The sequence below is a fragment of the Mercenaria mercenaria genome, chromosome 1 (genome assembly GCF_021730395.1).
Source record: "Mercenaria mercenaria strain notata chromosome 1, MADL_Memer_1, whole genome shotgun sequence".
NCBI classification, from domain to species: domain Eukaryota; kingdom Metazoa; phylum Mollusca; class Bivalvia; order Venerida; family Veneridae; genus Mercenaria; species Mercenaria mercenaria.
The window spans coordinates 32,496,160-32,509,940 of NC_069361.1; the positions used below are offsets into that span (position 1 = coordinate 32,496,160).

General features: G+C 37.9%; 1 protein-coding gene across 1 annotated transcript; it reads right to left on the reverse strand.

The window, feature by feature from the left end:
* Positions 1 to 3,303: 3,303 nt before the first annotated feature.
* On the reverse strand, positions 3,304 to 6,794 carry LOC123523606 (neuronal acetylcholine receptor subunit alpha-5-like). Its single transcript, XM_053536690.1, has 3 exons — positions 6,614 to 6,794; positions 5,902 to 6,000; positions 3,304 to 5,080 (listed from the first exon to the last, which is right to left on the reverse strand). The coding sequence occupies exons 1-3, from the start codon at positions 6,776 to 6,778 to the stop codon at positions 4,364 to 4,366; spliced, it is 981 nt and encodes a 326-aa protein (XP_053392665.1). The 5' UTR covers positions 6,779 to 6,794; the 3' UTR covers positions 3,304 to 4,363.
* Between the last annotated feature and the right edge of the window lie 6,987 nt (positions 6,795 to 13,781).

The following is a 13,781-nucleotide window of genomic DNA, read 5'->3' on the forward strand; positions in this document are numbered from 1 at the left end:
TTCCTCAACATCACCCACATCATATGGCGCAAGGGCCATAACTCACACCAATATTTCTTGAATTATCCCCCCATTTCACTTAGAATTCAGATTAAAGTTTTGATGCACTTTCACTCTATCCCAGTTATTCCTAAATGGATTTGATTCAAACTGAAAGTAGTTGTCCCACATCATATGACACAATGCCTATAACTCAGGCACCAGTATGTAGTGAATAATCCCCCTTTTGCTTAGAATTTCAGGTTGAAGTTTTGATGCACCTGGGGGAGACATATTGTTTTTGCCCTGTCCGTCCATACGTCACACTTCATTTCCGATCAATAACTGGAGAACCATTTGATCTAGACCCTTCAAACTTCATAGGGTTGTAGGGCTGCTGGAGTAGACGACCCCTATTGTTTTTGGGGTCACTCTGTCAAAGGTCAAGGTCACAGGGGCCTGAACATTGAAAACCATTTCCGATCAATAACTAGAGAACTACTTGACCCAGAATGTTGAAACTTCATAGGATGATTGGTCATGTAGAGTAGATGACCCCTATTGTTTTTGGGGTCACTCCGTCAAAGGTCAAGGTCACAGGGTCCTGAACATGGAAAACCATTTCCGATCAATAACTCGAGTACTACTTGACCCAGAATGTTGAAACTAAATAGGATGATTGGTCATGCAGAGTAGATGACCCCTATTGATTTTGGGGTCACTCTGTTAAAGGTCAAGGTCACAGGGGCCTGAACGTGGAAAACCATTTCCAGTCAGTAACTTGAGAACCACTTGACCCAGAATGTTGAAACTTCATAGGATGATTGATCATGCAAAGTAGATGACCCCTATCGATTTTGGGGTCACTCTGTTAAAGGTCAAGGTCACAGGAGCCTGAACATGGAAAACCATTTCTGATCAATAACTTGAGTACTACTTGACCCAGAATGTTGAAACTTCATAGGATGATTGGTCATGCAGAGTAGATGACCCCTATTGATTTAGGGGTCACTCTGTTAAAGGTCAAGGTCACAGGGGCCTGAACATGGAAAGCCATTTCCAGTCAGTAACTGGATAACCACTTGACCCAGAATGTTGAAACTTCATAGGATGATTGGTCATGCAAAGTAGATGACCCCTATCGATTTTGGGGTCACTCTATTAAAGGTCAAGGTCACAGGGGCCTGAACATCGAAAACCTTTTCTGATCAATAACTTGAGAACCTCTCGGCCCAGAATGTTGAAACTTCATAGGATGATTGTTCATGCAGAGTAAATGACCCCTATTTTTTTTGGGGTCACTTCGTTAAAGGTCAAGGTCACAGGGGCCTGAACATTGATAACCATTTCTGATCAGTAACTTGAGAACCACTTGACCCAGAATGTTGAAACTTCATAGGATGCTTGAACATGCAGAGTAGATGACCCCTAGTGATTTTTGGGTCAGTCTACAGTCTTAAAGGTCAAGGTCACAGGGGCTTGGTCATGTAAAATCATTCCCGGAAAATAGCTTGAGAACCACTTGACCTAGAATGTTGAAACTTAATAGGATGATTGGACATGCAGAGTAGATGACCCCTATTTATTTTGGGGCCACTTGATCAAAGGTCAAGGTCACAGAAGCCTGAACAGTGACTTGAGAACCACTAGGCCAAGAGTGTTAAAACTTAGCGGGATGACTGGATATGCCAAGTAGATGATCCCTATTGCAGCCAACCACCAGTGTCTCTTTGACTTTCACTCCTGACCCCTATTGAATTCTTGCCTATAGGACTTTGCATTGGGGGAGATATGCGCTTTTTTACAAAAGCAATTTCTAGTTAATAAATGGATTTGATTCAAACTTGAAATAGTTGTTCAACATCATCACTCATGTCATATGACATAAGGGCCATAAATTGCACCAATATTTTATGAATTATCCCCCTTTTTACTTAGAATTTCAGGTTAAAGTTTTGATACACTTTCACTAGTAAATGTATTTGATTCAGACTTAAAATAGTTGTTCCACCTTATCATATGACACAAAGTGCATAACTCTGGCACCAACTTTTCATGAATTATGCCCCCTTTTACATAGAATTTAAGGTAAATTTTGATTCCATACCTCATGTTTTTATTTTGATGTAAATGAGATGTGAAATCAAAATTTGTAGTCCTGTTTGGCGCCATATAACCTATACTGTGTTGGTGTGCCGTAAAACCCAAATAAATAAATAAATTGATGCATTTTCACTATATCTCAGTTATTACGAAATGGATTTGATTCAGACTCAAAGTAGTTGTTCCACATTATCACCCATATCATATGACACAAGGTGCATAACTCTTGTACCAGTATTTTATGAATTATGTCCCCTTTTTGAATTATACCTATATATAGCATCAAAATAGGCGAGTGAGCTGTCTCCAGTGACAGCGCTTGTTATTCACCCATGGAATGCAACATATGGGATCCCCTGTGGTGACAGCCAGCTTCCACAAAAGTCTGCTCGCAACTTGATCAGTTCTTATTCAGTGTTCACCAAACTTCGCTACAATTTTTGTGGGCATATTATCTGTCAAAAATGATAATCAGCTGGATCATCCAAATCTTGAGTTCTTGTCCTTGGATTAATCAAAATTGTGAAAATTGACACAGTCTGCTTGAGCAGTTGTCCATTGTTCACCAAACAGGGTTAGAATGTACAAGTTCATAATGTCATGGTGGCCAGTTTCAATAACCATCAAAATTGCTCCAGTAGGGTTGGCGTTATCTTTAATTGATTAAAAATGCAAATATGACCTTGTCATATCCACACTGATTATATGGCAGAGGCGCAAGTCATGTGAATAGTTGTTAAAATGAGAGAGTTCTCTAATTTGAGTAGTTCTTATCCAATGTTCACAAAACTTGGTGAGAATGTTCGTGGGCATAATGCCTTTGATAAGTTCAATAACCAGAAAAATAGTCCCAGTCACACTCGAGTTATTGCTCTTGGACTGCGAAAAATTGACAGTGTCCGCTTAATAATTTAGTTCTTACCCAATGTTCAACAAACTCGGGCAGAATATTAATGTTCATATTATGTAGGCTAAGTTTGATAACCAGCTCGACATTCTTTGTCCGTGTGGAGTTGTGGCCCTGGAATGAGTCAAAATTAAGATAAATGTCAAATGTTATTTGCTGCGGCGGGCATATATTGTCACAGTTTGCCACTTATGTTTTTTTTTCTGGAATTGTAGGTACTGTGGTCCGGGGAGAACCTATGTGCCGATTTCCACATAAAGTTACAAATATAATGTGAGACATTTTTTCTTGGGCTTATCCCCCTCAAGTCTGTAGTGCAAGCTACTTCCGCAGTTTATATTGGATTTCAGTGGAACTTTATACATGTCGTGACTGAGAATTGTAAGTAAGAATGACATTAATTTTGGGATGGAGGAAGTCGGTGTATGTACATAGGGGTAGATTTCAGCTTGCTATACATGCACAGGCATGATGCAAAGTCTAAGTATTTAAACAGTCCCCGCCCTAGTCAAAGGGTGTCGTATATATCCTTGAACGATTTAATAAATAATTTGTTATACCAAATGTATTTGTTGGCAGTGTATCATCTACATAAGGAACAAATGCTCTCTTCAGAACCTTCCTCATTGATTTAAATATCTAAGAGAAGGATAAAGTTGATAGCATGCATCTGTATTTCTCAAGTTAGAAAAATACTACTGAGACTTTAATAACCATGTTTTCAAATACACAAAATGTAGTAGAGTAAATTGCGTAGAATGGTTAGTATGAGATATAATGCTCAAAGACACTTACCTCCAGATTTTGGCTAAAATTTTTTTATTTAAATTAAATTTTTGACAAATAATGAACATTTTAGAACGAGTTTTTATTTTCAAAGTATCTTAAAAGTGCCAGAATCAAGGGAAAAAAGATGTCCGCTTCAGGAATCAAACCAGGACCGCCACGGCAATAAAAACTTCCCGTCTCCACAAAAACCGCTGTAGAGGAATATGTGTTATGTTAAATAAAGAGACTTAATATAATTAAGGCAATTTACCTCAATGTAAGAGTTGGTAGAAACAATTAAATCTCATGTGTTTCCGTAACCTGTAGTCTGTCAGTTATTAAGTTTAAAACTGTAGCATTAGTTTCCTAATACCTGAATTTTTCCTCTTTTTTTCTGTTGTACGATCTGGAAGTCAGAGCCTTTTTATTCGCTAAAATCGTTTATTTAGGAAGTATATAAATACTGAAATACAAACTTCCAGATATTACCTTTTCATGTTTTTCTAACAATAGACGAAGTTCTAAAATAAAGCAACTAGCGCTATGTAATGTGAAATTTAGTCAACTAGTATTACTATAATAAGTGTTTCTGAAACAGAAGCTTTTCTAGTCTGGTGCCAAGAAAATGACACAGAAACAAACAGTAGTTGTGATCACAAAAACGGCCGAGAAAACCATGAAGCATATCTTATCAACAGCATTCGTCACCATTTTCCAACTGCATGTCTCTGTTTCTTCCTTATCGTCGAGACTGCATGAACTACCATTCTTTTCAACTTCACTGACTTCGTCCATATTTCCAATTCTATTCGACTTTGGGGCATTTGTCTCCTTGCATCCACATTGCGACAGCCTGACTAGAGCAACAAACCCGCTTGGGATCCTGGTTGTTTCGTCCAGAGACGCACATCGTATGGATAGCAGTGACAATATTGTGATCAGTGTGCTTTGTGCAGTTTGGATTACCAGATATACGGAAAAGATAGATACTTTCTCCGAATTTGCTGGCATTGCTGTGTTAACAATAGTGAGAAAGACGGCAAATGCTAGGAAAACTGTTACGGCATACCCAGACTTTTCTCCTCCGTCACTTGGTAAGGCAAACACGAAAATCTCCGAAACAGCCAGAAGAATTATCGGTAGGAACAATGTTATCAAATGATGTCTTGGCTTTCGTTGCAGCTTTATTTTGAAAGATATCAGATCAACGTAAGCGCCTGCCGTCTCGTTTACATATGAAACATTAGTAGAAAGTATATCCCACTGTGCGTTTGTACTGTAATCTTCTAACTGGACAGTGTCATCCGCCATACTCAGCGTTACCTGGTGTACAGCAAAAGTTTTTTTACAACGTTTTAGACGAAAACACGTTTAAAAATAATATCGTTATACAGTTTTAAGTAGATAATACTTTAATATTTGATAAACACACTGCCAAAAATTATTAGATTCTGTTGAAAAAATCCATATTTGATCGGGACCGTAGCAAACTCATCGTAACCAGTTTCTTGGTCAGTAAAAGTGACCCTTTTTGCTATCAACAGACTAAAGATATTCTACAGGACCCAAAGACATAAGAATGAATTTGGACATTTGTCTCAAAACACCAGCAGTTGATTGGTTGTTTTAGAGAACAAACTTGAAATTAACCAATGACAAGGCTGCTTTCTGAGAAAATGGTCCTCAACTCAGTTTTGCATTATTGAACCATTCACTTTTCTATTTGTTACTATGGATATTTCGTGTGTTTGGCCTAAAACAAAAATATTGTTTCCGGTTTCCTGGCCTTCCATAAAGAATTGGTCCGACCCTAAATGTTTTATGGCCTTGGATATTTTTTTGTAACATTGTAACAAAAAGTTGCAACACTGCACTTTTTATTTTTTAAACATAGTCAGTGGTGTTCGAAATCAACTTATTGATGCTCGAAAGGCATAACCCCCTTATTTGTATTCATATTTTGACAGAAATAGTTTCCGAAATAAATTCCAAAAACAAGAAAAGAATTACCGACCTATGTACTATACTTTATTCAGCATGTTACCGGAAACAAACATTCTTGTTAGGCCTAATGTGAAGACATGCATATTTGTTTTTGTTTTTTTTGTATTGCTTCATTTTCTAAAATGTGAATGAAATATTACCGTGTCGTCATCATAGCTCCATGACATAAACTGCAGTTCACATGTTTGGATATCATAGGGATAATAAGTCATATCGACAGAACAAGAACTCTCAAATACCTGAAACAAAGAAATAGTAATTAAGTAACCCGGCAGTATAAGAACTCTTTAATACGTTCGGCAAAGAAATTAAACCCGCACCGACTGCATAAGAAGTCTCAGCTGCAACGAAGGAAAAATCACAATGATTAAACGAAAAACCCTCACATACTTGCAAAAAAGAGACTCTTAGTCATATCGTCTGATCAAGAACCCCCAAAATACCTGCATCAAAGGGATAATATCATATCGACTGAAGACGAACTCCTTGCTACCTGCAACAAAGTTATAAAATGTTATAAGAATTCTCAACGACCTGCACTAAAGAGATCATTCAAGAAGAGTTCTCACATACGTGCAACATTTTTACTGAACAAGAACATGCAAAAAGGGCTTAATTTTAAATCCTATAGACTGAACGAGAGCTCTAGGGGGTCATTCACATACAGTATGTATGTTTTAAAATGTGGCGCCACTCATCGTCTTTTTGTGCATTTATGATTATTGTAGCTTAAATATACTTTAACTTTTTTTTTTCTTTCGCGCATGTGTACCACAATTTTTTTTAGGAGAGAGATACTGATTAGTTTTCCAAGCAGAAAAGCATGTTTATTCATATAACATCTGAATATACCTCCATCGGAGCCCATGACATACTGCCATTTTCGTCATTTTCAATCAGTATTGTCTTGTGTCCTAAAGCTATGTAGTTGTTGGCAGAGTTGTATAGAGTTACATCCGGTTTCCAGACATCGTCCTTAATAACAAGAAATAGGAAGCATGAGAGATGATGATGCATAAATTACAGGTACTTACACTTATGAAACTGACTGTAAAATGTCAGCTCCAATCAACATATTTCATACTTGTATGTACTTCTATTCGGATTGCCTTATTGTAAAAATATTATATCTTTTGTAAAATATGACGAGACTCTTGGTTGACTTTAACAATTCCGTGATTAAATGACTTACCTTTACCGTTTTTACAACATGTATAATTTCTTATTCCATTCTGTTATATAGCTAATCAAAGACGGTTTCCGCAATATCTGTTTGCAATGTTTATATTTTTTTCCATTCAATGTTGTTTTCCCTTTTTCACACTGTACCTTATCATGCTGGACACGATTGATTCTACCCTTGCGTCCAGTGCAGATCATGCTCAGCCTGCACATCCATGCAGTCTAATCATAACCTGCACTGTTCGCCATTAAGGTTTAGCAGTATATCACAAAACAACAGATTTTTTATGTAAATGAACAGCATCTTGACAAACAACTTTTATTGTTCTGTCCCACAGAGTTGGATACTAAAATTATTAGAAATGAGTTTTCCCTCTGTAAATAAGAAAGCCATTTGTAAAGAAATAAATGTAAACAATTGTCAAAAACGATGTGTTACCTACTTATGTAAAGTTTAAACTCTCGCACCATGTTGCAAATACATCAAAATTAAGACATGCAACCGCTTTTTAAAAATGGTGAGTTTTTAAAGGCGCTGAACTGTCCAGAAGTGTGGCCCCTTCAAGCAGTCCCTTTCCGGAATTCAATAAATATATGCGTAAATTGACAATGGTTTTGTAAAATAATTTAAATGTTTTATATGCTGTTAAATTTTCTTGTAAAACAATGCTTTCTTTCTATGATTTGACGACGTTCGAACTTTTTTCTCCGAAACTTGCACCTATACCTATCCCTTAAGTCCTTATCTTTTTGGTATGCACCCCTTTTAATTGTTATTGGTATTGTTCAAACTGAAAGATGGAAAAGTTCGTTATTAAAATTTAGCAAGGTTAAGGTTGATATATAACAAACTAAAACAAGTCCACCAATAACTCACTGATAAAATGTGCTCAAAAGCTACCCGATAGCCACGTTATTTTTTTTCCTATTATTATTGCAGTAAAACTTCCATACCTGAGACCAGCGAATTAGATTAATGCCGTCATAATCAGACGAGTTCCAGGTGAGAAATTCATCAATCCATTCTATGTACATATATGCCGTAACCTTGAATATCCCGGCTACTTCGTCAAAATTGTTTATACTCTTCAGGTATAAAGACAGCGATACATCTGGGAATAAATGGAAACACTGTTCGTTTAGATGTGAGTGTTTAAACGTGGAACATTATGCTTGTTTGTACTCTTCAAATACAAACATGGAATAAAAGAAATCGGTTTTTGTTTGGACATGAGTGATTAAACATGAAACAATGGTTGATCTATCTATCTATAATTACTGCCTAACGTCTGTCGCGAGCATTATGGGCAGGGTGCGGGCAGGGTGCACGCCGGGTGGTAGTGAGAATAAAAGTAAACTGGAACAAGTCTTCCAGGCATAGTAAGACTATGAGACCTAGCATGATTGTTAAAATGTTAAAACAGTAGTACTTAGAGTAAAAGAAGGTTAAAAACAACTGCTATATTTAATACTGGAACAGGGTCACTGCCTGCTTGAAGGATTTAAGATCAGGCAGAGTCGCAATATGCGGTGGTAACCTGTTCCACAGGTCTGGTGTGGGGGAAGAAGGAGAATTAAAAGAAGTCCGAGTTGACGTGAATTTGGCAGAGACTGAGAGGGTGTATCTGTCTGGTTAACCTGGTTGGGACTTCTAAGTAAGTTGGAAGCGGGACTGCTACAAGATGGTGATAAATCTTGTAAAGCATGAGCAGTTTAGAGTCTAGACGTCTCTTCTCAAGTGTGTTCCAGACTAAGATGTTCTGTACGTCCGTTACGCTTGTGTATCGTGAAAAATCGTTTTTGACCCATCTGACTGAACGCCGCTGGACCATTTCCAGCTTATGTATGTTGACCTATGTGTGTGGGTACCATACAGATGATGCGTATTTTAACTGTTGTCTGACCAGTGTTTTGTATGAAAGTGCTTTGCCATGTTCCTGTTTTGTTCTGATGTTATGTTTAAGGAAACCTAGTGTTCATTTGCTGTTATTCTGTTGATAAGTGTGTTCCAGTTGAGGTCATGGCTGAGATCGACACCAAGGTATTTTGCATCCTTAGCTGGGGATAGTTTTTGACCATGTAGCTTATAGGGAAACTGGATGGGCTTGAATTCCATGTCCCACATTTTTTTCCCCAAGTTTCTAAGTTTAGGAGATCATTATGTAACCTTTTACAATCTGTGAGGGAGGTAACTGCAAGGTACACGGCTGGGTCGTCTGCAAATAGCCATACCTGGGAGCTGAACGTATCAGGGAGACCGTTAATGTACTGCAGGAAGAGTAAGGGCCCCAGGACAAGGCCCTGGGGGACCCCGATGTGACAGGGACATAATCAGACATATGACCGTTGACCACGACAGACTGGGATTTATTTGGGGACACCATGTTCTTGGAGTTTGAACGATAATTTAAAGTGGTTAACCTTATCGAAGGCTTACTGAAGTCTAGCAGGATAAGATCGGTTTGTTTACCTGAGGAAAGATTCCTTTATGTTTCATCAACAAGTTCTATTAGGTGGGTCTCACAGGACCGCTTTTCCCAGAACCCGTGTTGCAGCTCATATAGAATGTTGTGTTTTGAGAAGTGTGTGGATAGGCTAGAAGCAATAGTATGTTCTAGGAGTTTGCATACAACACATGTTAGAGATATGTGCCTATAGTTTGTTGGGTCACCAGTATCACTTTTATTTGAACTGAGGGGCTGCATTTGCCTTCGTCCATACCGATGGGAGTTGACCAGTATTTAGGGATCTTTGGAAAATCACTGATACTATGTCAAGGATCTCATGTCGGAGCTCCTTCAGAACAATGGGCTTTATCAGATTTGGGCCAGCAGCCTTATTCACCATAAGGTTTTGGAGAAGTTTCAGGACACCTGTGGGGTCAATGACGATATCATTCATAATGGGGTATCTGATTTTTCCGAGGGCATTCTTACATAGCTGGGTCAGTGAGAGTACAGGCACTCCGGAGAAAAACAGACTGAAACTGTTTATTCAGGATATTTGTTTTTCCAATGCATTCTGAGTTAATTTTACTAGTTGTCTGATCTTGTAGTGTGGCAAAACCTTGGTTGTTTTGTCTGGTGTTTTTTATGAGTGAGTAAAGTTTCTTAGTGTTGCATTTGTAAGAGAGCGAGTTGTCAGTATGTTGGATGTCAAGAATGTTTTTGATGTATGTTTCGTAAAATAACCTAATTTTTTGTTGGATGAGGTGTCTATTGGTTTTAAATTGCGGGCAAATCTTACCTCTGTGCAACTTGACCTTTTGACTGAATTTGTCCCTTTTTCTGATTAATCGTTTTATATTTTGGGTGACCCAAACATGAAACAATGGTTAATAACACTCTTCAAATTCAAAAACATCTTTATGGAATGAAAAGAAACAGTTTATTAAGATATGATGCAGTATTTGTTTATACTTTTCACGTACAAACAAAGACACATCTAGGAATGAAAGGATAAAGTGTTTGTTAGGAAGTGACAACGACACATCTAGGAATGAAAGGATAAAGTGTTCGTTAGGAAGTGAGCGTTTAAACATGAAAAAGTATTGTTTATTTAGACGTGAGTGTTTAAACATGAAACGCTGCTTGTTGGAATATGTGAATATACTTTTCATATGCATAGACAACGACTGACCTAGAGAAAAAGAAGGAACAAACGTGTTCTAGCTTAAACATTTAGATGTAGAGAACGAAATGAAACTATGCTCGTGAAGATTTGTTGATGAAATTCAGATAAAAAACAACGAACGACTAGCAAATGAAATGAAGCAATGCTTGACTGGGTTGCATGGGTGTTTGCAAATGCGTGCCTACCTGTGTGGAGGCTTATTTTTCTTCATATGCAAAGACAAGAAACGTTTCAAGAAGAGATCTTGTTTAGGTATATGATGTGTGCTGATCGTATGTTTATCATATGAATACGGCTTTCCGGTGTATAACTACGTTTAAGAATCTGTCATTAGTCAACTGAATTCACAGTTTTAATATTTAATTGAAATAATGCGATCCTATAAACACATTGCTCCCGTATACTGAGCGTAAGAATATCAAATGATGAACTTACTTTTTCAGTATACTGCGTGCACATGTCAAATTGTTTGAAAAACGTACTGTTTGAATATGCAGCGTATGGACGTCAAAACAGATAAAGTCACTGTTTCAGTATGCAGCATGCGAACGTCAGAACAGATAAAGTCACTGTTCCAGTATGCAGCGTGCGAATGTCAGAACAGATTAAAACAATGTTTGAATATGCAGCGTGCGAATGGCAGAACAGATAAAGTCACTGTTTCAGTATGCAGCGTGCGAACGTCAGAACAGATAAAGTCACTGTTTCAGTATGCAGCGTGCGAATGTCAGAAAAGATAAAGTCACTGTATCAGTATGCAGCGTGCGAATGTCAGAACAGATAGTCACACTTACAGTATCTAGCGTGCGAACGTCAAAACAAATATATTTATTAGGTCACTGTTTCAGTATGCAGCATGCGAACATTAGAACAGATAAAGTCACTGTTTCAGTATGCAGCGAGCGAATGTCAGAACAGATTAAGTCACTGCTTGAATATTCAGCGTGCGAACATTACAACAGATAAAGTCACTGTTTCAGTATCAGAACAGATAAAATTACTGTTTCAGTATGCAGCATGAGAACGTCAGAACAGATAAAGTCACTATTTCAGTACGCAGCGTGCAATGTCAAAACAGATAGTCACAGTTTCAATATGCAGCGTGCGGATGTAAGACCAGATAAAGTCACTGTTTCAGTATGTAGCGTGCGAACGTCAGAACAGATAAAGTCACTGTTCCAGTATGCAGCATGCGAACGTCAAAACAGATAAAGTCACTGTTCCAGTATGCAGCGTGCGAATGTCAGAACAGATTAAAACAATGTTTGAATATGCAGCGTGCGAATGGCAGAACAGATAAAGTCACTGTTTCAGTATGCAGCGTGCGAATGTCAGAAAAGATAAAGTCACTGTATCAGTATGCAGCGTGCGAATGTCAGAACAGATAGTCACACTTACAGTATCTAGCGTGCGAACGTCAAAACAAATATGAGCCGTGCCATGAGAAAACCAACATAGTGGGTATGCGACCAGCATGGATCCAGACCAGCCTGCGCATCCGCGCAGTCTGGTCAGGCTCCATGCTGTTCGCTTTTAAAGCCTATTTGAATTGGAGAAACTGTTTGCGGACAGCATGGATCCTGGCCAGACTGCGCGGATGCGCAGGCTGGTCTGGATCCATGCTGGTCGCATACCCACTATGTTGGTTTTCCCATGGCACGGCTCATATATTGATTAAGTCACTGTTTCAGTATGCAGCATGCGAACGTCATAACAGATAAAGTAACTGTTTCAGTATGCAGCGTGCGAATGTCAGAACAGACAAAGTCACACTTACAGTATGCAGCATGCGAACGTTAAAACAAATAAATTTATTAAGTCACTGTTTCAGTATGCAGCGAGCGAATGTCAGAACAGATAAAGTCACTGCTTGAATATAAAGCGAATAAAACTGAGAAACACACTGGTTCGGTAAGCAGTTAAAATTGGTAAACTTACTGCTTCAGTAGGCAGATTACGTGTTAAAATGAATAAACTCACTGTTTCAGTAGGCAGCCTACGAATGTCAAAAATGAACTATGTTTCAGTATGCAGTGTACCAATGTAACAAAATAGAAATCATAATTTATGACTACAAACTAAAAGCTTCAAAAGATGCAAAGCGATTTGTCGGAACATTAATTAAACAAAATCAATCAGTCGATCAATTAGTCAGTCAGTCAGTCAGTCAGTCAGTCAGTCAGTCAGTCAATCAATCAGTTAAAACACATTCTTCAACTATTTAAAAGCATGTTGTTATACTCAACAGCAAAACATAGAATGCAGATAAAACCTTTTCTTTAACTTATGAACTTACAGTCTGCCTAAATATCCATTATTTCTCATACATGATAAAACTACGAGAATAAAGTGAAATAAAATACTGGCTTCCGAATGATTACAACAGCAACTGAACTTATTTTGTCTTTTGATTTATCATCAAAAATAATTAAACGGACGGAAAGACAGAAAGATTTTCTTATCATGTGAAATTTTCTTTTGGTATATTGCAAGAAATATGAACGATGTTCTAAGCGTTAGTTTAGACCAATTAATGCGATATAAATACGCATACTTAAAACGAATCGCGCATTTAAACTCAACACGAGAAGAAGCGCCAATGTAAGAAATTTCACAGACGTTGAGTTTGTTATCTCCATATACTGACATAACGCCATTATTAAAGGGATAAGGTCAGGCATAATTTTGATTCTTATCTGAAAACAATCTGATCACCTCGTCCTTTATCCTACGCAATAGTGTATTATACGGAGAATACGGAAATACCCGATGTTTCACGATTGATCTGAAAATTCCATGCACATTTTAGTTAAAATAGGGGGAAAGCTGACGTCACGTCGAGGTATTATCCGGCGCCATCATGTGACAGGCGCCGAGAAAAAGTGGTACTATATTTGATCTACTATTTTATAGACTCAAAACGATAAAACTGAATAGTGTTACACATAATTCACACTAACTGGTTATAAAGAGCGGGAAAAAAAACTCATTACACGTCTACACACTCCTTAGTAATTCCGCGAGACCAACCTCCGCGCAGGAATATTGTCAATATATATATATCTGAATTCCGTTGGCGCGAGTATCCATGTATAATATGTATAATATTAGGGTTAGATGTACGGTCACGGATAGCTAAAAGAGAGACCCTACAGTATTACCGATAAGGGAAAGTAACACTGTGTATCAGTTTGCCGCGAGACGT

Excerpts from the sequence above, each read along its gene's own strand:
- LOC123523606 (XM_053536690.1), bottom strand. The coding sequence starts at position 6,778 with ATGCATCATCATCTCTCATGCTTCCTATTTCTTGTTATTAAGGACGAT. Across the intron at positions 6,001-6,613 it reads TGTCATGGGCTCCGATGGAG|GTATTTGAGAGTTCTTGTTC; the intron begins GTATATTCAGAT and ends TCTTTGTTTCAG. Across the intron at positions 5,081-5,901 it reads GGAGCTATGATGACGACACG|GTAACGCTGAGTATGGCGGA; the intron begins GTAATATTTCAT and ends GCTGTACACCAG.